Raw genomic sequence first — 25,000 nt, 5'->3', positions numbered from 1 at the left:
TTTATCCATCAATTCCACGATAACTATGATTTTTTTTATGAAAATTCACAGAACTTAGAAAAAAAAAGCTTCGTGGTGTAGGATTAGAATCTGTCATACCCGCGCCTCTTTCTTGACTGCCCCATGAAGAGCTAAAAGCGTCTCGAAGTCCTTGGGTGAGGAGTGGCCGCCGTACTGAATTGGCGTGCGGGGCAGGGGAGGGAGAAAGGCACTGACACAAATCACAGTGCCAGTCAGGAACATGCGTAACCTCCCTCTCACCGCAGCACTGCAGGGTATTTATAGCACAGCCTGCCTTCACTTGCCACCTCCTGAATGACGGCTAATGTTCTGAGGGGCCACGGTAGATAGAGAGAGGAAGCAAAGTAGGGCAAGGCGATGGAGGACAGGACAGGAGAGAGAGAGAGAGAGAGAGAGAGAGAGAGAGAGAGAGAGAGAGAGAGAGAGAGAGAGAGAGAGAGAGAGAGAGAGAGAGAGAGAGAGAGAGAGAGAGAGAGAGAGAGAGAGAGCGTATGTGTGAATGAATGAACGGAACGAAGAGGACACAAAAGGGCGAGGGGAAAATACCGAGCGTGGAAACAGTAAATGAAAAGAAAACGTAAAATATGAATGTATGCTGGTGTGAATAGATTAAGATGACGAAAAGGGGACAGCGGAAGCGATTAATCCGAAGAAAACGTAAGATAGTGCGCTAAAGTAATACGGTAACGAAAAAAAAAGAAAACGGCAATGACTTCTCGGCATGAGACAAAATTTTGATGTCCATTGACAGACTGCACGCAAAGGCTGAGGAAGCAAAGACTACGGAGGTTCACCAAGACGCTGGCTGGTTCATGAAGCCTTAAAAAAAAAAAAAATAAGAAGAAGAAAAGCAGGGCAACTAGTCTATCAGCAGTCCTTCCCTTCAGCTGGCGAGGAATTCCACCGTTTGTTGGTTTCAGTTTCACCGCGATAAGAAAAGAAAAAAACTTCAAAGGATTCAGATTACACGAATCATAACCGTTGCTGATGTAAAGAGATGGAGGAGTGAAGTTGCTCCGGGTGAAGTTAGTCCGGCTGGCATTCGTCCGGCACCACCTCCACACCTGAGAAACGCATCCTCCCCCCCTCCCGCTGGTCGCCCCCTCGCCACACTAGCGGTAAAGACCCGTGAATGGCTGTGACGCGTGAGTCTGCCTCTACCCAGCGAGATCAACGAATTCCAATCCATCACGAACTAAACCAAGTAACCGGCAGAGAGAGAGAGAGAGAGAGAGAGAGAGAGAGAGAGAGAGAGAGAGAGAGAGAGAGAGAGAGAGAGAGAGAGAGAGAGAAATTCTGAAACTTCTCGTCGCACCTCCAGTACATTCAAGACGCTCTAATTGAAGCTACAAGGGATTTTAAAGGTATTTTTAGTTCTAGTGACAGATTAACAAGATTTCTACAATATTAACATGGGAAACACTCTTCAGAACCCGGCTTATCATTTCCGCAGCCTTTGAAAATGGTTATGGTGAGAGTGAAGCGTTTCAGAATACGGGCAGAAGTGAGGACAGGAGAGAGCGGGATGTAGGAGAGGGCCGCAGCAACAAGCAGACCTGTTGCTCTCAGACCAGCCCGCGGCTCGCCCCTCTGGCCAGTGGTGCCTGGTCACTCAGGCAGCCAACGGTTCAATTCTTACCAACTCTATCTGCTGCTGATATCGCAGAGAGAGAGAGAGAGAGAGAGAGAGAGAGAGAGAGAGAGAGAGAGAGAGAGAGAGAGAGAGAGAGAGAGAGAGGATTACCCGCAGCAGACGGTTTGAAGAGCCACTGCCAACCCTCGCCTTCACCTCTCTCATCCCTCACGCAAGTCACTCTCCCTGCTTCCCTCACCACCACCTCTCCTACAATCACACACACGCCAAGATCAAGACCAAGCAAGTGGCCTCATCCTCGCGAATGTATGTATAGAAAACAATAAAGAAGACACTTGGAAAAACAAAAGAAAAGATAAGAAAAAGAGCTAGAAAAGGAAACAGATCTCCTAGAGTACATCTATACTACATGTACATCTGTATAGCCACCATGAACATCTACAAATAAATGAGAGACGCTAAGACGGTGTGTTTGATAAGATATCGAACTGTAACACTTGAGATTATAATGTTAACCACGTATGTGTGTGTGTGTGTGTGTGTGTGTGTGTGTGTGTGTGTGTGTGTGTGTGTGTGTGTGTGTGTGTGTGTCCAGCGCACAAGTCAAGGTCTCGAAGGAATATGTTAGAAAAAGAGAGAAAATAGAGGGAAGCGGTATACATGGAGGGGGATAAGGGAGGGAGGGCTGGCGGGGTAGGAGGAGGGAACAGAGGAAGGGAGACAGTATAGGATAGGAAAAGAAAATGCCAAGGGAAGCGGAACAGACTGGTATTCTTCACAATCACGAGAGAGAGAGAGAGAGAGAGAGAGAGAGAGAGAGAGAGAGAGAGAGAGAGAGAGAGAGAGAGAGAGAGAGAGAGAGTAAAAATTAGTAAAAAATGGAACGAACGTGCCTCACTGGGGAATAAGAAACATTAGCAGAGTGACGAGACAGCTTGACACACATACACAGCTTCGGGAAGTGTATGCAGGCTGAGTGTAAGTGTTTCCTGAGAAGTCCTCGCTTGATGCACCTCAGCTTGACACGGACTCTTGCCGGCCTCCACCCTTCACTAGTGCTGACGGAGTAGTAGTAGGAGTAGTAGTAGTTGTTGTTGTTGACGTTGTAGAAGAAGAAGAAGAAGAAGAAGAAGAAGAAGAAGAAGAAGAAGAAGAAGAAGAAGAAGAAGTAGTAGTAGTAGTAGTAGTAGTAGTAGTAGTAGTAGTAGTGGTAGTAATGTTAGTAGCAGTGGTAGTAGTAGTAGTAATAGTAGCGGTTGCAGTGGTATAACTATCAGTAATAACAGTAGTAGCAGTAGTAGTATAGTGGTAGTAATAATAGTAGTAGCTATGACGTAATCACGAGTCCTCAAACATAACAACCAACACACACACACACACACACACACACATCAATCTACCGAAATGTCAGATGTATAACCGGTCGTTATAGTTGGTGTGTGTGTGTGTGTGTGTGTGTGTGTGTGTGTGTGTGTGTGTGTGTGTGTGTGTGTGTGAGGCAGAGAGGGGAAGGGGGTCGAGAGAGAGAGAGAGAGAGAGAGAGAGAGAGAGAGAGAGAGAGAGTCAGGCAAACCCGAACGTTATGTAACAGCGCAGAGGAAACTCCAGGAGGGCGAAGTGGGCGTCAGTGGTTAGGGAGTAGTGTAGACGAGGCTTAGGGAAGTATTGAGTGTAGAGAAGGGTGATCGAGAAGGGTGTAAAGGTGTAGGAAGGAAAGGGTAGAGTGTACCAAGACGCCCTCTCTCTCTCTCTCTCTCTCTCTCTCTCTCTCTCTCTCTCTCTCTCTCTCTCTCTCTCTCTCTCTCTCTCTCCTTTAGGTAAAGAGGCTTCAGGGACCACAGAGGCCTAAAGTGATTAATACCGACCTATTCCCCAAACACCCGCTGAACGCAACGGTGTGTGTGTGTGTGTGTGTGTGTGTGTGTGTGTGTGTGTGTGTGTGTGTGTGTGTGTGTGTGTGTGTGTGTACAGTTCTAGAATAAAGGACATATCCATCACTTTCTCAGTTATTTCCTTGTTTGTTTATTTGTTTATTTTCTAATTCAATTTCACCTCTTGTGCAGTTTCAGTATAGTTGAATTAAGAAGGTCAATCTTGACTGTCTGGGGGGAGGGGGAGTGTGCTGGGGATCTAAGGAGCGCTTATTTTTTATTTTTTTTTAGATCTTTAACGCGAAAGAAGAAGAAGAAGAAGAAGAAGAAGAAGAAGAAGAAGAAGAAGAAGAAGAAGAAGAAGAAGAAGAAGATGATGAAGAAGATGATAATGATGATGATGATTTAACTGAAAAGATTTAACTCAAAATTACATCATTAGATAACTGCTGTGAAGAACAAGTATGAGAGAGAGAGAGAGAGAGAGAGAGAGAGAGAGAGAGAGAGAGAGAGAGAGAGAGAGAGAGAGAGAGAGAGAGAGAGAGAGAGAGAGAGACGAAATTATTCATGAAAAAAATACCTGAAAAATGAAGAACAAAAACATAACATACACAAAATTCTCCCTCATGAAAGAATAAATGAATGAATGAATGAATGAATAAATAAATAAATGAATAAATAAATAAATAAATAAATAAATAAATAAACGGACGAAATTTACTCACTGTTTGTCCATCAATCATTGTCTTATTTGGTGTGTGTGTGTGTGTGTGTGTGTGTGTGTGTGTGTGTGTGTGTGTGTGTGTGTGTGTGTGTGTGTGTGTGTGTGTGTGTGGGCGAGCGTGTCATATTAATCCCTAAGAGCTTTCGTCCATATACGCGAACACACACACACACACACACACACACACACACACACACACGGGGAAAGGAAACAATGTCTCTTTTAATTAATGAGAACGATGACCTTTCCCTAAACGTGTGTGTGTGTGTGTGTGTGTGTGTGTGTGTGTGTGTGTGTGTGTGTGTGTGTGTGTGTGTGTGTGTGTGTGTGTGTGCCTGGTTCCATCCTTCCCTCTCTAAACCTTTTACATTTTCTCTATTCACTTGAAGTAATGAATACAAGTTTGTGCATTAGATTCGCTGATTAGTGATAACACCTCTCTCTCTCTCTCTCTCTCTCTCTCTCTCTCTCTCTCTCTCTCTCTCTCTCTCTCTCTCTCTCTCTCTCTCTGTCTATCTATCTATCTTTAATGAACCGTAACAAGAGTAATTACTAAACTTATAAACAACAGAAACTAAAGAAGAGGAAGAAGAAGAAAACAACAAGATGCTGATGAGGATGAAACAACAACAACAACAACAACAACAACAACAACAACAACAACAACAACATCATCATCATCATCATGCCGGCCATCTCGAGGGAGGAATGAAGAAAAGATTATACTCAGGTCAGCCTTTAAAAGATTACATTAGTGCGAACTGACGCTCTCTCTCTCTCTCCTCTCTCTCTCTCTCTCTCTCTCTCTCTCTCTCTCTCTCTGGAAGATACAAAAAAAATGCTCTTCTTCAGTGATAAAAGAAAAAGTTGCGTAAAATCTAGACAGTTACAATGATGATAATAATAAAAAAATAAAAAAATAGACAAAAAGGAAAAAAAAAGGGATAAAAACAATAAACTAAACAAAGGAAGGAAATTGAGTATAAAAAAATAATAATAATAATAAGGAATACAGCAGAAGGGGAAAAAAAGGACAAAGTTAAGAAAATATTCAAGAAACGGACATGACAAAGAAAAATGTGAACGTGTAATTAGACGTGAAGGAGAACAAGTCTAAACCTCTACAAGAATTTAAATGACGTGATGATGTGCAATTGACAACACAAACAGCATTACCTTCAGTACTTCAAGTGTGTGTGTGTGTGTGTGTGTGTGTGTGTGTGTGTGTGTGTGTGTGTGTGTGTGTGTGTGTGTGTGTGTGCAGAAAAGAAGGGAAACAGACGTTAGACAGGAACTATGGTACGAGACACGCAAATTATACCTCTCTCTCTCTCTCTCTCTCTCTCTCTCTCTCTCTCTCTCTCTCTCTCTCTCTCTCTCTCTCTCTCTCTCTCTCTCTCGTCTGCTATATCTGTTAGCATGTCAGTCTCTCATCTTTTATCTTTCAGTGATCTTAATCGTATTTTTTTTCTGAATGAGAGAGAGAGAGAGAGAGAGAGAGAGAGAGAGAGAGAGAGAGAGAGAGAGAGAGAGAGAGAGAGAGAGAGAAATATTGCAGGCACGACACAAACACGAGTAGGTACTAATGCAGGTAGTGGAGTCATGAAGGTGAGGTAGGACACACACACACACACACACACACACACATGGGCACCACCTCACCCGCGCGCGCCAGCCAGCCAGGTGTCGTCCCCTCACTCCAGCAGGTAATACTCACCAGGTTCAAGATACCGATGATCTTCGTGCCGACCTGTGGAGAAGAGAAACTGATGAATGTGTTTTGAAAGAATGAATAAATAAATCATAAAGACACACACACACACACACACACACACACACACATGGCATGCCTTACATTCATCATCATCATAATAATAATCACCAAAGTTATCATGACTAGCGCTACTTTTACGATCGTCGTTTTCCTTAATAAATAAATGAAGAGAAAATAACAACAACATTGCCTCTAACAGCCTTGTCCCTAACAGTATTGCGTCACTGTGTCAAGAGGCTGAAGTGAGAAGGGTCCACGCCACACTCAGGCAGCAAAGTGACTTGTTAGCCGTGTTATCGCGGCGACACTTGTCTGCTTGTTCCCCGCCGCTGCCAGGGCCCGGCTCAGACCAATGCTATTTGTACGTAATTATAAGACATATACATGATGTGCCGAGGTAATGACATCCCCGGAATGTTGACGCCCTAAACAAGCTACACACTCTCTCTCTCTCTCTCTCTCTCTCTCTCTCTCTCTCTCTCCACGGTTCCAACAAAGCCACGGAGCTTCAAGGAATTCCTGTAGCTGTTCCCTGCCAATTCTCTCCGCTGTCCGAGCCTTCAGGAGTGTTTGGACCCCAACTCGCCCCTCCCCCCCTCACCACCACCGCCGCCACCACCACCACCACCCTCAGCGGCCATGCCCTTTCGGCGACACAAGACAAAAGAATGACAGTGACAGGTTAAGGACACAACCTTCACTCAGAATGGATGACCCCGATAAATTTACTCTAATAATACATACATACAAACATACCCACCTAAGTATTTCTTCTCTTCGCTTATTTATCTACTTACACACACACACACACACACACACACACACACACACACACACACACACAGGGTAAGCAGAACGAATCATGTTGAGATCTTGCTGAGGAATCGAATTTCTCCCTTAAGTGTGCTCAATAAAGCAATAAGAGAGAGAGAGAGAGAGAGAGAGAGAGAGAGAGAGAGAGAGAGAGAGAGAGAGAGAGAGAGAGAGAGAGAGCATCCAGGTCGACTATCTCCATATATGAGGCGGCACCAGGGTGTATGGGCGCTGTTGTAGGGAACAAGCCACGCCCTCCATCTACCTCTACCTCTCCCTTCATTCCTCCCTTCCTCCAGACTGCATCACCAGCCACCTCTCCCTTCCCCTCCGGTAGTTACGGGAGGAAGGAAGATGGGGACACACACACACACACACACACACACACACACACACACACACACACACACACACACAGAAGACTTTCCACAAGTACTAAGTAAAAGTGACGCAAACATACGCATCTCATTACATCTCTCTCTCTCTCTCTCTCTCTCTCTCTCTCTCTCTCTCTCTCTCTCTCTCTCGTTACGTGCACGTGTGGATGACGCCATGGTTTGCCAAAGGAGAGCTCGACAATTCAGTAAGTGGATGTTGGAAGCAGGTTGAAGAGGTGGCAAGCGACGGGACAAGAAGGATGTGTGTGTGTGTGTGTGTGTGTGTGTGTGTGTGTGTGTGTGTGTGTGTGTGTGTGTGTGTGTGTGTGTGTCCCTTTAGCTCAAGACTAAGTACACATTACAAGTATGCGAGAAAGTGATGATGAGCAACAAACAATTACCATGCTAAAACACACACACACACACACACACACATACACATTAACTACTTTTCTGTTAATAGGAATTCTCTCTCTCTCTCTCTCTCTCTCTCTCTCTCTCTCTCTCTCTCTCTCTCTCTCTCTCTCTCTCTTATCAGAGGTACACAAAAGATGGGAATAAATTCTAACTTTCTACTCGTTTAAAAATCATCATAAATTACACTCCACATCGATCCGTACGTAGACGCATTTATATAACACATGCGAATTCTCAACTTAATGATAGCACACACACACACACACACACACACACACACACACACACACACACACACACAGAGTTTAAGATATCAACAAAGTCCCTGTGTGTCTCTGATTGAAGACGCACGAGCCAAGCGACCACACTAGCCGGCTTCTCATTACTGGATGATGCCCTCTGTGTGTGTGTGTGTGAGTGTGTGTGTGTGATAGATAACACTGATCTTACGCGAGACACACTGGAGGAGGAAGAAAGGAGGAGGAGGTGGAGGAGGAGGAGGAAGCGATGAAGGATAAAAAAACAGAAAGAAATGGAGAAGGAAGGAGATGAAGAAACAGGAGGTGGAAAAAGCAGGAAAGTCGTCATGTTGAGGAGCGACGTTGCGATCACCGATTTCCCCGCCACCTCATCTACGCCGTGTCCCCAGCCAGTGCTCACCTTCAGGTCCAAACAGATGCAACAGCTTCCCAGTATTGGCATGTTTGCGGCGAGCGACACACGGAACTTAGTAAGAAAAGTGAAAAATGTAGCCGCACCCCCGACAACAACCTCCCTTCGCGCACGCTTTCCACCAACTGGCGCTCTTGTTTGATGGCCGCCAGTCAGGATGGCGGCCCTGCCCATGTTAGGGGATCGGGGCTGGGAGGAGGGAGAGGGAGGGAGCAGCAGGTGGAGGAGAAGGGAGGAGGGGGATGAGAATGTGGGGGGAAGGGAGAGAGTGGAACGCTTCAGCGATAGGGTAAGATGGGAGTAACGTGGAGGGAGGGAGGGATGGGGAGAGAGGGAGGCATGTGAGGAGCGAGAGAAGGGCGGCCAGGGTCACAGGCTGGTTGGTTACTATGGTGATGATGACAAGCGCTCTACGCATCTCCCATGGCGTCCTGTGGCCCTCTCTTGGTTCCCCTTCTGTAGCACACACACACACACACACAGAGAGAGTACGGTTTTGGCACATGTACATACCAGTTATCATTTTTCATTCCCTCTCTCACACACACACATACCATTCAAGAACACAAGTATCAAGAGATAAACTACTAACAAGCACAACCTTGACTTGGAACACACACACACACACACACACACACACAAATCGGTAACTCTAGGAATGAGGGACCCATGTGTTCTGCATCCGATAGGTTACAGCAAGGTCAGGCAGAGGCAGGATCCCCAGATGAGGAGCGCGAGGGTAAGGGAGGCGGGGCTCTTGGCAGGGACAGCGAGGAGAAAAGGCAGGGGAGTAAGGCGTCAGGGGGAGCAAGAGAGGGGGAGGGAGGGAGGGGAGGAGGGCCTGGCATTCAGTAGGCTGCTGTTCTCATGCCGCTTCTCACTATTCATGATTATTATCTTTCAGGGAAGTTTACTCCTTCAGTAGGGCATCATTACCTCTCTCCGCGTCTCCACAGGCTTCTCACATCACCCTCCCTCAAGTCTTTCACACTCATTGCCACACTTCCACTTCACCTGACACGCCAAACTTCGTCGCCGTATTTAGATAAGTTAGCCCTGAAATCGTGCGGTACTTTTGGTTGTGAGAAAGAAAATGTAGTTTTAAATATATAACTATGAAAAACCGTATTGAAATTGCATAGTTTAAGCCTGCCCAAAATAAGAAAAAAACAATATAAGGCTTTTAATATATCACTTGCTCACTGTGGAAAAACACACTATAATTCCTTTCCTATGAATATTCCAGTGCTGCAGAAGTTGCTGACTTATTTCCGTAAGAGCAGAGGGCAGTGGGGACAGGAGATAAGCTGCTCTAGACGCGGAACACTCGAGATAAAACTTTTTAATATCGTCCAGTGTGACGCGTTGCTCAGGAAATCAGCAAGCTTCATATTCTTGCCTCACGCTCGTCTTTTAAGAGCAGAACTGAGACACTGACTGATTTAAAGAGCAGGGCCCGATTAAAAGAGCCTGGGGAAAATCATTTGAGGGACGACCGAGGGAAAGATAGAGAGTGAGATGGAGAGATGGAAATGTGTTATAACTGTAAAGGATGGAGTCACAGAAAGACGCAAAGAACAAACAACTGGAGGAGATTCGTACACGGCCATGAAACAAAACAGATGAATGTTATTTGAATATCTTGTAAATGAGCATGGCATGTTGTCTTTCAGAAACATCTTCAGAGTCTAGCGTCAACGGATGGTCATGGCAACAATATTTCTGTTACGATGATCTGTTTTATTTGGGGATAACACTTCAGCGAATGAGCTTGTCGCTAGTCTCGTCAGTCAACCATGATGCACCAGCCTGTCGATAAGGTGGAGAGAGAGAGAGAGAGAGAGAGAGAGAGAGAGAGAGAGAGAGAGAGAGAGAGAGAGAGAGAGAGAGAGAGAGAGAGAGAGAGAGAGAGAGATGGTAAACTGACGTGACTAACACCTGGTATATGTGCTGCTGGTCTGAGTGTAACCTGTCACGTGGGAAGCATCAGAAAGCTGTTCCACTCTGTTCCGTGCTGCTTTGATTCCCTGACTGGCGAAATTGTATCAGCCTCGTGGAGCACATTCACTAGCAGTAGCGTTCTAACTCAAACAAAAGAAGTATATGTACCTTTAGATAAATAAGGACAGGAAAGAACAGACTCTGTTAAACATCACCAAAGTTGTCTTTTGTTTATTTAGTCCAGGAAACTTCCGTTTTTCATCAGATGAAATGTCAACATCTAGCACAGCAGGAGGCAGCATCCTGATTACGAGGTTCTGATGCAATTACGGATGTTGTGTCTTCGTTTGCTGTATGTTAGGCAGGGCGTCTCCGGAGGCAGGCATTATACAGCGGTGTGTGTGTGTGTGTGTGTGTGTGTGTGACAGCAATGAGCGCCCCCAAGGAGTCTGGCGTGTCTCCCGTTGGACTCTGCTGTGTGTGTGTGTGTGTGTGTGTACAAAACTCTAAAAACTAAGTGCTGTGGTGTCGCTGTTTAATTGATAAAAAGGACACGGTGACGTATTCCCAACGGTTCTCCAATAATCCGAGGCGTAACACATTCTTACAGTGACTCCCCTTGCAAACTGTACAGTGAAGTTAAATTCACTCGCTCTAATCATTCAGATACACCACGTTAATACATTTCCTGTAACGAGTGAACTCTCCGTTTGTACGTGTAAATAAGTTGTATAAGATGACTGAAACAAGCCTATTAACATAACGCTAACTTAAATTAAATATTCCCCCCGTTGGCGTGACAAAATTATATACTTGCTTTTGCTGTTGATAAAGTAAATTCACAGCAAAATATATAAAAATAGCTGACCGAATCGCCTTCACCTTTGCTCTTCCCGTTGTATTTTTATTTTCACTCTTCGTTTTTCCCAGCGTTTCCTGTTTTCTTGTATCTTTATCATGTATTTTCTCAATAAACGAACTTGAACTTGAACTTGGAGTACATCAAGTCCCTCTGCAGTATCACGTGTTCTATGCGCGCGGGAGGAAACGGGTGCTCCTTGGCAAGAGATTAGTTGCGCAATTAAATAGTGACGTCTAGATATCCAGTCACGAGATGGACTAAGTGGACTTGTCGGCACAGAATCTGGTGTCTCTGTTGTGAAAGTCATTTTACACACACACACACACACACACACACACACACACACACACACACACACACACAGGCAGACAGACACACCATCATGGACGATTCTTACGTAATTGTGACGTTGTGTCCCTGGCCATGGAGGAAGGGGAGTGTGATTACGATAAGCTATCAGTCACGGGGCTGAACAGCGGCCTTCCCTGCTTGTGTTCCCCCGGAGACTGTACATAATTTCATCTGCTGCAACCTTTACCTGTCAGTCATCTGCTGTAGGTTTCACCCGCCCCTCGCCCCGCCTGTGAGAGAGCCGCCTCAAATATGACAGTGAGTACCGTGCTCGTGCCACTTTCACTACCAGTTTTGTAGTTTGATTTATAAAATACCATTTTTCGACACCCTTCTACTTCTTGAAAGTTACCGATTGACTTCAACCAATAGAAGAGATGAAAGCTATATCATGTAAAATGAATAGAGTTGTGCTATCATATGGTGCAAATTTCGTTATGACAGCCCGTGTAATTCAGGAGATATTAGCGATTGAACAGCGTTACAGTCACGGCGAACCTGGCCGCGCCACTCAATATGAAACAACCTCCATAGAAAACTTCGCTTCGCTTGTAATTACTGTTCCCTTGGAGGCTCAAATACAGAGGAGAAAGGGAGGAAAAGTGGAGGAGCATGGCGGTGAAAGACGAAAGCGCGCTGCCGCTTATCGAAGAGTTATCTGAAAAATTATCATTCTATTGTATACGACAGTAGACATAATAAAACATGTTTGAGCATTACCTGGAAGTTAAAGGTTAGTTTACGCTTGGATGAAACATTTTTAAAGAGGCTACAGACGAAATCAGAGATTCGTATGAGAAAATGTAGGGGAAGAAAATCTTTGAATTGCAATCAATGTCATCACTCACAAAGTTACAACATTACATTGCATTTATCATACTAAATGAAAACCTGCCAGGTCTAAGTAAGCCGGGGGCTCGCTGGGCCCCAAAACATTGCGCGAGGATCAGCTTCGTCGACGAGTTAACTTTTCTCCACCACTTTCGACTAAGAGTAAAGCAAATGAGACTGAGTTTTGACCGGACTGTGGCTGGAGATGAAACCTGGATCACTCAGTACGATCCAGAAAACAAAATTCAATCTACGCAATGGTTACCGAAAGTGTCAAATATACTAAGGAATTTCAAAGCAGAGATCATCTCAAAAAATTATATTATAGCCACGGTTGTCTCTGATCCAGAAGAAGTCATTCCGATTGAATTCCTAAATGTAAAAAGATAATCAGTGTAAATTACTGTGGAGGTGAAGAATAAACGTGGACTTACGAAAAAGACGCCAAGGGAAACTGAGCCGCAAAATCTTATTTCAGTCATCAACAGTTGTCAGAAATACTCAAGCGAATTTTGCCGCGAAATTCTTCCACACCCTCTCGCATCATGGTCAAGCACCTCCACAGTATTTATTTATATATTTATTTATTTATTTGTTTATTTATTTACTTTATTTTTTTTTTTCCTAAAACTAAAACAATCCAGGTTTAAGTTCAGGATGAAGCGAAGTGTGAGTTTTGATACAGAGGAAAAAAAAAAAAAAAAAAAAAAAAAGCCTAAAAGGAAGGGTGGAAGAAGTGGAAACACTGCCTTTAAAAGAACAACGACTTGGAAGGATACGGAGAAAAATTGTTCAGTTGATTTGGTAAATAAAAGTACAATTCAAAAAAAAAATAATAAAATAAATAAAAAAAAAAATATATATATATATATATATATATATATATATATATATATATATATATATATATATATATATATATATATATATATATATATATATATATTCAGTGAGGTATTTTGTTTGGTGGGGCAATGTATGGGGAGTCCTGTCAACACTAGACAAGGGTGAGCTGAGGCCTGACTGTTTGCATGTATTGCAGGACAGTGGTACATTATCCTGCTCTACGGTCAGGGATGTCGTTATCTTCGTCATATGCGTCACATTCATTATCCTAATTGCCATCGGTGCCTTCATTCCTGCTGCTGTTGTGGGTACGTATTCCTTTGTCTTTCTACGATTGTCAAATAGCCAAAAAATCACCTATACAATGCCATAAACCCTGTTATTTATTTATTTATTTATTTATTTATTTTTATATATAAGAGGGACCGTGGTCTTGGGCAACACAAGATGGGAAAAAAGATCGACTGAAAGTGTCAGTCCTTAAAGCGGAGAGTCCGCAAGCAGATCACATGAAATCACATGAAAGGGTTTGTCATAAGCAGGAGAAAATACAGAAGTAGTAGGGAGCTCAGAGTTTACCATTAAAAGGCATAAAAGATTGAGAGTACTACAAAAAAAAATGTCTTGCATTAGAAAGGTAGACAGAATAGTGATGAGAAAAGTAGAAAGTCTTGTGTAACAAAGCCGAGGAATGTGGGGGAATGCATGCAGTTAGCAAAATGAAAAGTGGTAATAGAAAAACAAAACAAAAAAAAGCAAGAAATGCAATCTTATGACGAAGAGAGAGAGGCTGAAGACAGTCAGTTAGGGGAGGGAAGTTAATGAGACGGAATTATTTTGATTCCACCTCGTTCAAGACAGCAGTGTGTGTGGATCCATCCTCCAGCCACCATTTATATGAAGCGTCCTTCATACATGTGCGGATAAGGCCAAGTAAAGAGTCAGCGGCCGAGGAATAAAAAAAAAATAATAATAAAATAAAAAAAATAAAAAGAGAGAGAGAGAGAGAGAGAGAGAGAGAGAGAGAGAGAGAGAGAGAGAGAGAGAGAGAGAGAGAGAGAGAGAGAGAGAGAGAGAGAGAGAGAGAGAAAACACTGGCAAAGATGGCTCAGAACTCCTAACTTTATACAATATATTTTACAAAATGCTAAGATGTGAAGCTTCTAGTTTAGTTTTTTAATTAAGGGCAGTGCAAAAGTGGTGAATATTGGCTAAGCGCGCAAGAGCGTTTTTTGTGGCGGGGACTTCTGTGGCTGTGATTGATTTAGAAATGAAACACATGTATTGCAGCGGAACACTGCGCACGGGTGACTTTTGTGGCTGCGTCAACTAACAAAAGCGCTCTGGACTCATTTTCCAAGCGGCGCGACACGACACGATTTTAAATAGGTGCGCGCACGAGCGACTTTTGTAGCTCAGCTATTGTGCGCTATTGGCTGAAAGAAGAAAAAAAAATAATTACTGCCCATACTGATTAAGATTTTTTTTTTTTTTTGTCATTCATAAAAAAAAAAAAAAAACACGTTCTAACACTGTCCTTCTCTTGCAGGAGCTGTGGGAGCAATAGTTGCTTTATTGTTCTTCGCGGTCAAACAGGGAAGAAAAATGAAGCACACTCCAAATCAAAGCACCGGACCCGACACAGGGCTTCTGTACACCATCAGTGCAAGGCCACGCATTTCCTTCTTGCAGGTCGCGCAGCCTCACCCGCCACACTACCACCATCAAACTTCGCCACAGGAGACACATACAATTACGTCACCACCCAGGAATCGTCCTCCATCCTTCTCCACATCAAGTCTGTCCTCGCAGCTGAGCCACTCGTACTACACACACTCTTCTAGTTTCTCAGCACTCTCGCCGTACATCTCTTCCGTATCAGCGGAGGGACGGCACCACACCACCTCGCCCGCCCAGAGGTCGGCGTCCATCATTTTAGGTATCACCGCATCTGATGCCGCAGAAGACGCAGTGCGGCAGGCAGGGAACCAATCGCCTCCAGCGTACGTAGAGGTTGTGGACGATGACATGGGGCCGCCACTACCACCGCCACAACTCTACACAACCCCTGCCGCCGGTGGTCGTTACGGGGAGGTGTTTGGTCCCTCTTCCGATGGGCTGCCGAGTTACGAAACGGTGGTGGCTACTAGGCAACCCCACAGCGATGACCCACCCCCCTACGTCCCGTCCTGATTGAGTATCACCAGAACGATTGCGCTTGACAACCTCTAGAAATTCTTTTGAGTGGCTGGAGCGCAGTCAGGTGACATTGAGTGGCAGCCAGCGAGGTCTTCATGTGGAAAACAGTGGAGTGCTGATGCAAATCATTTACTTTACCTCTCTCCAAGATAATGCTTTGAGTCAGCGCCAGAACAGGGTGTAGACACGCGCTGTAAGGAACTTCACGCATCGAGGAACCAGGAGTGAGAGTGTAAGGTAATCAGTCAGAAACCTGGCGGGAGAAACAAGAACATTATGGCTTAAGAGTGAGAGAAAGAAATGTAATATATACATTTTTTCCTATGATGAATCTTCATCAAAAAATGTGATAGGAAGCTGAAAGATGTCCTTGTAATCAGTGCTTCATTTCAGTCACACTTGCATGAGAAAAAAATAAAAAAAGAATAAATAAAAAAAAAACGATATGCTCCAACTCTCCATCTCCAGGGTGGACCATCCCTGAAATATGATATTTCAAGGCGCCAGAATTGTACTAAATGATCTCCAGGCCGCGAATCAAAATTCAGTACATATACAAGCTTAAAAAAAAAGACTAATGAAATGTATTAGCTAAGGATTCCCTCCGAACTGAAGATCTGGCCATGGTGCTCTGAAATAAATATAACTAAGATTGCTCGGCCTAAATAATTTGTTCATCTACCTTTGCTGAGAGTTTCATGTCCTGTCTGTCCAATGCCGGCCTACACTGACAGCGGTATGTCAGTTTTGTTATTTATGTTTAATCACCAAGAATTGATATTTATCTCTACTTAGAAAACTAATTTCTTTTAATCAAATTGATATACCGCTGTCAGTCAGACACATCTGTACACAGACAAAATATAAAGAGAAGATAATAATTTTGTTACTTAAGCCATTTTAGTTCCATGTCGAGCAGAAATTGTAATTCACTTATTTATCTATTTATTTACTTGTTTTGTATTTACTAAACACTATTTTGTGGGGAAAAAAATACTTTTCTATGTATTTCACGTATCTTTCTCATCTCTTAGTCATAACGCAGCTGGCGACCACACGTGAAAACTGATGAACTGGCAGAGCAAGATAACCACGAAAGTTGCACCATTACGCGGTGACTCAGCTGAACCACGGCGAACCAACACATCGCTGATCCATTTAAACATCTTTCTGTGTACATGAACCCTTTCCTCCATCGTGCCACGCCTCTCACTCACATTCCTGGCAGTGTATTGAGAATGGCGTCGATAACAATGCTTTTTTTTCATTACTCTTCTTCGATATTTTTTCCCCTAAATCTTACTTAATCCTTTCAGTGCTGGATCTCTCTATCCATCTCCCGCTCCATCTCCCTCTCGAGAATGAACCTTATTGAAAGTTAAGGGAAAATAAACAGTATGATCAAAGTATTGGAAGATGAATATCGTTACTTAAAAATTAACCTTATTGAAAGCATAGGGAAATAAACCGTATGATCGAATTATTGAAAAATAAATCTTATATCAATGGAAGCCTTGTTGGGGCAAAAAGTCGCTCAAACATCAAGTGTATATTATGAGGTGTAGGAGACAGGAATAGACAGAAGCAGACAGAGACAAACTAGACAGAGATATCAGACCAGCGAGACTCTAGATAGGCAAGCCTTTTCTTTTTTTTTTATGTAGGAAGGACACTGGCCAAGGGCAACAAAAATCCAATAAAAATAATATGCCCACTGAAATGCCAGTCCCATAAAAGGGTTAAAGCAGTGGTCAAAAATTGATGACTAAGTGTCTTGAAACCTCCCTCTTGAAGGAATTCAAGTCATAAGAAGGTGGAAATACAGAAGCAGGCAGGGAGTTCCAGAGTTTACCAGAGAAAGGGATGAATGATTGAGAATACTGGTTAACTCTTGCGTTGGAGAGGTGGACAGAATAGGGGTGAGAGAAAGAAGAAAGTCTTGTGCAGCGAGGCCGCGGAAGGAGGGGAGGCATGCAGTTAGCAAGATCAGAAGAGCAGTTACCATGAAAATAGCGGTAGAAGACAGCTAGATATGCAACATTGCGGCGGTGAGAGAGAGGCTGAAGACAGTCAGTTAGAGGAGAGGAGTTGATGAGACGAAAAGCTTTTGATTCCACCCAGTCTAGAAGAGCAGTAAGAGTGGAACCCCCCCCCCCAGACATGTGAAGCATACTCCATACATGGACGGATAAGGCCCTTGTACAGAGTTAGCAGCTGGGGGGTGAGAAAAACTGGCGGAGACGTCTCAGAACACCTAACTTCATAGAAGCTGTTTTAGCTAGAGATGAGATGTGAAGTTTCCAGTTCAGATTATAAGTAAAGGACAGACCGAGGATGTTCAGTGTAGAAGAGGGGGACAGTTGAGTGTCATTGAAGAAGAGGGGATAGTTGTCTGGAGGGTTGTGTCGAGTTGATAGATGGAGGAATTGAGTTTTGGAGGCATTGAACAATACCAAGTTTGCTCTGCCCCAATCAGAAATTTTAGAAAGATCAGAAGTCAAGCGTTCTGTGGCTTCCCTGCGTAATATGTTTACCTCTTGAAGGGTTGGACGTCTATGAAAAGACGTGGAAAAGTGCAGGGTGGTATCATCAGCGTAGGAGTGGATAGGACAAGAAGTTTGGTTTAGAAGATCATTAATGAATAATAAGAAGAGAGTGGGTGACAGGACAGAACCCTGAGGAACACCACAGTTAATAGATTTAGGAGAAGAACAGTGACCGTCTACCACAGCAGCAATAGAACGGTCAGAAAGGAAACTTGAGATGAAGTTACAGAGAGAAGGATAGAAGCCGTAGGAGGGTAGTTTGGAAATCAAAGCTTTGTGCCAGACTCTATCAAAAGTTTTTGATATGTCCAAGGCAACAGCAAAAGTTTCACCAAAATCTCTAAAAGAGGATGACCAAGACTCAGTAAGGAAAGCCAGAAGATCACCAGTAGGGCGGCCTTGATGGAACCCATACTGGCGATCAGATAGAAGATTGTGAAGTGATAGATGTTTAAGAATCTTCCTGTTGAGGATAGATTCAAAAACTTTAGATAGGCAGGATATTAAAGGAATAGGACGGTAGTTTGAGGGATTAGAACGGTCACCCTTTTTAGGAACAGGTTGAATGTAGGAAAACTTCCAGCAAGAAGGAAAGGTAGATGTTGACAGACAGAGCTGAAAGAGTTTGACTAAGCAAGGTGCAAGCACGGAGGCACAGTTTCGGAGAACAATAAGAGGGACCCCATCAGGTCCATAAGCCTTCCGAGGGTTTAGGCCAGCGAGGGCATGGAAAACATCATTGCGAAGAATTTTAATACGTGGCATGAAGTAGTCTGAGGGTGGAGGAGAGGGAGGAACAAGCCCAGAATCGTCCAAGGTAGAGTTTTTAGCAAAGGTCTGAGAGAAGAGTTCAGCTTTAGAAATAGATCTGATAGCAGTGGTGCCATCTGGTTGAAATAGAGGAGGGAAAGAAGAAGAAGAAGCAAAGTTATTGGAGATATTTTTGGCTAGATGCCAGAAATCACGAGGGGAGTTAGATCTTGAAAGGTTTTGACATTTTCTGTTAATGAAGGAGTTTTTGGCTAGTTGGAGAACAGACTTGGCATGGTTCCGGGCAGAAATATAAAGTGCATGATATTCTGGTGATGGAAGGCTTAAGTACCTTTTGTGGGCCACCTCTCTATCATGTATAGCACGAGAACAAGCTGTGTTAAACCAAGGTTTAGAAGGTTTAGGACGAGAAAAAGAGTGAGGAATGTACGCCTCCATGCCAGACACTATCACCTCTGTTATGCGCTCAGCACACAAAGATGGGTCTCTGACACGGAAGCAGTAGTCATTCCAAGGAAAATCAGCAAAATACCTCCTCAGGTCCCCCCAACTAGCAGAGGCAAAACGCCAGAGGCACCTTCGCTTAGGGGGATCCTGAGGAGGGATTGGAGTGATAGGACAAGATAAAGATATGAGATTGTGATCGGAGGAGCCCAACGGAGAAGAAAGGGCGACAGCATAAGCAGGATTAGAGGTCAGGAAAAGATCAAGAATGTTGGGCGTATCTCCAAGACGGTCAGGAATACGAGTAGGGTGTTGCACCAATTGCTCTAGGTCATGGAGGATAGCAAAGTTGTAGGCTAGTTCACCAGGATGGTCAGAGAAGGGAGAGGAAAGCCAAAGCTGGTGGTGAACATTGAAGTCTCCAATTCTTGGAGACTTCAATGGATGGAGAATGGAGATCTCTGCAAAAGGCAAGAGGGTCAGAATGTGCTCCACTTTGGAAGTTAAGTAGTCAAAGAATTTCTTATAATCAGAGGAGTTAGGTGAGAGGTATACAGCACAGATAAATTTAGTATGAGAGTGACTCTGTAGTCGTAGCCAGATGGTGGAAAACTCGGAAGATTCAAGAGCGTAGGCACGAGAGCAGGTTAAGTCATTGCGCACATAAACGCAGCATCCAGCTTTGGATCGAAAATGAGGATAGAGAAAGTAGGAGGGAACAGAAAAGGGGCTACTGTCAGTTGCCTCAGACACCTGAGTTTCAGTGAGGAAAAGAAGGTGAGGTTTAGAAGAGGAGAGGTGGTGTTCTACAGATTGGAAATTAGATCTTAGACCGCGAATGTTGCAGAAGTTAATGAAGAAAAAGTTGAGGGGGATGTCAAGACACTTAGGGTCGTCGACAGAAAGGCAGTCCGACCTGGGGACATTTATGGTTCCCTCCCCAGATGGGGACTCCGAGGATGGTGTAGGAGTCGCCATGATGATTTTAAATTTTTTGAGTGAAGGGTGTGTGTGTTATTAGGTGCTTGTAGTTTTGTGTGGAAGAAGAGAGTTGTCTTTAGAGGGCAGGCTGTGACTGCCCCCTTGTGTTGTGAGACACAAAGGAAAACGTTCAGTGAAGTTCACAGCACCCCCTGAACAGTGCTTTAGACCTCACTGGGAGTAATTATCGTTTCGGTAGATGTCTACTGATAACCATTTCCCGGAATCATGGACCGCTTATCAGCTCTTTGCTTAGATTAACTAATCTTCTGTATACGACCCAGGCCTCTATCACTCTCTGGCTTGACAGCTTCCTCAGTTGAGCTCACGTATTTGCGTCGCCAACACTTGCCTGCAGTTCTCTTCACGCTTCACCTACTGTAAGTGTTGCAGCGGGACCAGAACTGCACAGTATAGTTTAAATGAGGTCTGACCAGCGCCAAATATAACTTTAATATTACTTCGGGACTTCTAAAAATTAATCCTAATATCCGATTTGCCTTATTTCTGGCCTCTGTGCAGTGTTTCCTTAGACGGAGATCAGAGCTAACTGTAACTCATACATTTTTTTCGTTCCCTGAGGCTACCAGAACTTCGTTGTTTATTGTGAACCTCCTGTGTGGGTTTCCTCTACCTACGCTAAATACTTTGCATTTGTTAATGTTAAGCTACATTTACCAATCCTTTATCTTATCCATGTCTGCTTGCAAGGCGATGGCATTCGAATCTGACCTAATTAATGTACACGTACCTACGAGCATCTCTGTGTCATCCGCAAATTTGCTAACATCACTTTTAATCCTACTATCCAAATCATCAATATATATCAAAAACAACAATGGCCCTAAAACTGATCTCTGTGGCACACAGCTAACTACTTGGCCCTTTCGGATTTAGAGCCGTTTATTACAACTCTCTGTCGCCTGCCGGCCGTTTATTACACTCTCTGTCGCCTGCCGGCTAACCACGACCTTGTCCAGCCTAACACCTTCCCATCCATCCCGTGCGCCCTAACCTTTCCCAGGAGCCTCTGAAGGGGTTGCCCTGTCAAACACTTTACTAAAATCCAGGTAAAGGATGTCATAACTATCTCCATTATCTGCCGTCTCGCAAACTTTACTGTAAAAGCTCAACAAGTTCGTAACGCAGGATTTCCCCTTCACGAAGCCATGCTGTGACTGATTTATCAAGTTATGTTTGTGTAAATGCTCCTTAATGTTCCTCGCGATTACTGACGCCATTATTTTACTTACAATTGAAGTTAAGCTGACAGGTCTATAATTAGACGTTAATATTTTGTCTCCTTTCTTCAAGATGGGTACTACTTGCTTCCACATTACCGGTACCTCTCCTGAGTCTAACGATTTCTTAAAGACAGAAACTAACGGTTCACTAATAACCTCTTTGTATTCCTTAAGTACTCTGGGATATATTTCGTCTGGTCCTGGTGACTTGAATATTTTTTTTCTTCTGGTAGATTTGGCAACGCATATAGACCGTGCTGCGCTGCCGTCCCTGTGTCGTTGATATGTGAATCCCCCAGGCTGCAACCTGCTGGCCCAAGCCAAGTCAGGTCACTCGAGGGTTAAGGTGGCACCAACGCGGACAAATACAGCCAACACCTCGAGTACCAAGTTAGTCTGGATCCACTATAGTAACCTATCCCGAACCCACTATGAGGGCGGTACTTCCGATTCTCAGCGAACCTACTTTTGCCTCCTGCACTGTCATAGGCAATTGGCCGTTGTCGACACATTACGCAGATGAGTGGAGACATGGAAGCGAGGCGTGTTTCCGATCCGCGACTGTCGGGAAAAGTCGTGAGCCCTTCTCTTCAAAATCCCGGTTAAAGCAAGTAGACCAAGGACTAAGGACTTAGCTATTTACAGAAGTATTGTAGCTGTATTCAATAATCTGTGAATTAGCTGTCACTGAAGAAAATCATGACGGTTATATCAAATTGATAAAAGAGAATTATGATGATAAGGAACAAATAATAAGGAGTCTATAAACTAGATTTATCCTCCCCTAATTATAACTTCAAGATTTACAACTTTTCAGAATAAGTGTCAATAGCATATTTGAATCCCTAAAATGAAATAACAGAGAGGAAGCAGGCTGGCTCAAAAACATCACTATACAAAGGAAACTACATAAGAAAACACTATAAATGCTATACCTAAACCGAAAGAGCCATTTCACATTTAAGGAAATAGATGAGTCATTGCTGGAAATTTGTAAGAACAAGAGTAATGATGAGACATCTAAACCAAATAAACCGAATTCTGATAACAAAGCTTACCATGAACGGGTGAATAAGACCCCACACTATGAAATGAAAAGAGGTGAATCCAGAACAAGCTATTGCCCAGTCAATAAACCCAAGCCGGGACTCTGAAACAATAGGTACCTTTTCTACCATTGTCAATATGAAACCAGAGGTACCACCCCGTAATAACTATAATAGCAGGACAGGAGCAAGACGTAAACCTCCAACAGTTAAGAAATGTGCGTTTTGTTCTGCCCCGCATAACCCAGGGCTAGAAAGGACACTAAATAGACTAGCAGGGTTGAGAAGGTGCACATTATGCCTAAGTGAATCACATCATCACATATATAAGAAAGATGTACATCATATTGCTCTAGTACTAGTACTAGTAATGTGTTCATTAAACTGTAGAAAATCACCAGCAACAGTAAGAAGAGATATGACAGTGTGCAATGTCACAGCAATACAGTTGCTTGAAGGACATACACACAATGCAGTGATAACTGAAATGATATGGAGAAGAGTCATAGTAAAAATTAAGAGTATTCCTGATTTTAAGATAATGATCGACGAGATGAAATATGGAGACAGGACTCCGCCAGTGTAGTGCTATCTCCCATAAATCACAACTAGATGCACACACACACACACACACACACACACACACACACACACAATCACACACACACATCACTGTTCAGTTCCACACCAAAGTGCGCCTCGCCTGTCAGGTGCAGGTTCGTACCCAGCTCAGCAGATGTCTATCTGAGGATTTTCCACTGCCAGCGAGCGGTTACTCTCCACCTTAAGCAAGGGTCGTTCCATTACTAGAACCCTTGTATTGTCTGGCGCAGTGAACTGTGAGCCACAAGGAAGTGGCTCACAGCCGCCACAACCAACAATTACCTTCGCCATTTGATTAATTTTACCAAACCTAACTACCACAAAAACCCCCCAACAGATTTTGTGGAAATTAATGATAATTCCACTGGCAATAGTAACCTAACTATCTAGCAACAAAGTTAAAGTCGACCTCATAACACTTTGTAAGGCGACAAAAAGTAATGTAAATGTCTCGCATAAACCTGTGCAAGAAATATTACTCAGCAAGATGTTACACACACACACACACACACACACACACACACACACACACACACACGCTAAGCAAACACAGTAAGCTGATGAGCCATAGAAGCAGACGAACGAAAGGACAAGAAGAGAACTGGCTGTTTCCTATAGTGTGGCGTTACGAGAGAGAGAGAGAGAGAGAGAGAGAGAGAGAGAGAGAGAGAGAGAGAGAGAGAGAGAGAGAGAGAGAGAGAGAGAGAGAGAGAGAGCATTATATACTGGAAAATAACTTTCAAGTGAAAAGGCATTTGGTCATGTATATGACAGTAATAAAATATCTGGCATCGAGTCTCGAGAGTGACATGGGCAGCCAGGCGTTTCTACACTCTGGTTTGTTGGACCGATATTTTCTTTTCTTTCCCCCCATCCGGACAAAGCTGAGCACTATTGCTAGTCTATTTGTCTAATGTGTGTGTGTGTGTGTGTGTGTGTGTGTGTGTGTGTGTGTGTGTGGTTCCTAACAGACATGAAGCAAAACCGCTTCGGTTGTTTTGATAACACATTTTTTCTTTCTCCCCTGCAGGAGTCATCATGGGATCTGACTCAGACAACCCGGAGTTAGTACGTAAGGCACTGGAGCAAGATGATAAAGATCAATTAATGGAACTAGGAGATCTCACAATCATTGATGTGCTTGAGAAAAATGACAGCATCTCTCTGCACTTACCTGTCGAACTTGGAGCAGAAAGATGCCTCGACCACTTGCTCGGTGTCGTAAAGAATCAACAAAACTCCCAGAGGTACTTAGAGATGCCTAACAATGACGGAGAGACGCCTCTGCTGACAGCAGTGAAATATGCACAACCTAGAGCACTGAAAAAACTACTCGTTGCTGGAGCCAACATCAATGCGCGCGATGATAACGGCAAGGGGGTGTTGCACCACCTGGTGCTGAAGTTTTTTGAGGACCCTATGCAGACAGAGAAGCAGCAGCAGGAGACAGAGGAACAACAGTCCTTGACGGAGGTGGTGGTCGTCCCTTCGCAGAAAGAGAAGCAGCAGCAGCAGCAGGCAGAGGAGCAACAGCCCCTGCTGGAAATGGTAGTCGACCCTCCGCAGACAGAGAATCAGCAGCAGCAATCAGGGAAGCAGCAGCCCTTGGTGGAGATGGTGGACCTGCTGTTCTCTCACCTTCATGTCGAGAACCTGGACGTAGAGCCCCATGCTGGCTGTTTGGCCGAGACCCCGCTAGTTTTAGCTGCCCGCAGGCTGCAGAATGGGAATGAACCTCCCGACCTCCTCAAACTTCTGAAAAAGCTGATGGAAAAGGGTGCTTCGCTGCCTAAGAATGACTTCAACGACGCATTGAGACAGAAGCTGGGGAATCCTCCTACGAGGTCACCTTCAAGGAGCAAGGCGGCCCAGGTAGTTGACGTGATTTTCATGGACAGGAGTGGGAAAGAGTTGGAACAGGTGTTGAAAGGAGAGGAAAATAATGGAGATACTGGATCTCGTGAAGTATCGAACCCCGTGAAACAGCGAATAGGCAGAAAAAGTCTGCTGTTTTACGCCGTGGACGCTAGGAACAGCTCTGCGGTGGAGGTGTTGATGGAGTTTGGCGCCGA

The 25,000-nt window shown here is 44.0% G+C and overlaps 3 protein-coding genes across 4 annotated transcripts in view; 2 read left to right on the top strand and 1 right to left on the bottom strand.

Moving 5' to 3' along the window:
• LOC135093233 (uncharacterized) overlaps nucleotides 1–8,452 on the bottom strand; it is a 35,550-nt gene extending 27,098 nt beyond the window's left edge. Inside the window, exons 1-2 of the mRNA XM_063992227.1 lie at nucleotides 8,252–8,452; nucleotides 5,928–5,960 (exon numbers count right to left, since the gene is read on the bottom strand). Coding sequence (XP_063848297.1) covers nucleotides 5,928–5,960; nucleotides 8,252–8,437 — 219 coding nt within the window. The 5' untranslated portion in view covers nucleotides 8,438–8,452. The remainder of the gene's footprint in view (nucleotides 1–5,927; nucleotides 5,961–8,251) is intronic.
• A 2,958-nt stretch (nucleotides 8,453–11,410) lies between these two features.
• On the top strand, nucleotides 11,411–16,301 carry LOC135093167 (uncharacterized). Its single transcript, XM_063992097.1, has 3 exons — nucleotides 11,411–11,675; nucleotides 13,291–13,402; nucleotides 14,644–16,301. Exons 1-3 carry the CDS (start codon nucleotides 11,670–11,672, stop codon nucleotides 15,285–15,287), a joined length of 762 nt encoding a protein of 253 aa, XP_063848167.1. The 5' UTR covers nucleotides 11,411–11,669; the 3' UTR covers nucleotides 15,288–16,301.
• Nucleotides 16,302–20,332: 4,031 nt separating this feature from the next.
• Nucleotides 20,333–25,000, top strand: part of LOC135093173 (transient receptor potential channel pyrexia-like) — a 9,306-nt gene continuing 4,638 nt past the window's right edge. The window contains exons 1-2 of one of the 2 annotated variants that reach the window (XM_063992110.1): nucleotides 20,333–20,415; nucleotides 23,959–25,000. The exon at nucleotides 23,959–25,000 is cut by the window's right edge and continues 1,041 nt beyond it. In XM_063992110.1, the coding sequence (XP_063848180.1) occupies nucleotides 23,967–25,000 (1,034 nt within the window). In that variant the 5' untranslated portion in view covers nucleotides 20,333–20,415; nucleotides 23,959–23,966. Of the gene's footprint in view, nucleotides 20,416–21,531; nucleotides 21,670–23,958 lie in introns of those variants that run through there. The other variant, XM_063992111.1, reaches the window with a different exon arrangement.

The sequence above is a fragment of the Scylla paramamosain genome, chromosome 42 (assembly GCF_035594125.1).
Source record: "Scylla paramamosain isolate STU-SP2022 chromosome 42, ASM3559412v1, whole genome shotgun sequence".
Classification (NCBI taxonomy): domain Eukaryota; kingdom Metazoa; phylum Arthropoda; class Malacostraca; order Decapoda; family Portunidae; genus Scylla; species Scylla paramamosain.
The sequence above is the reverse complement of the archived record's forward strand: the minus strand, read 5'-3'. Positions and strand labels throughout refer to the sequence as shown.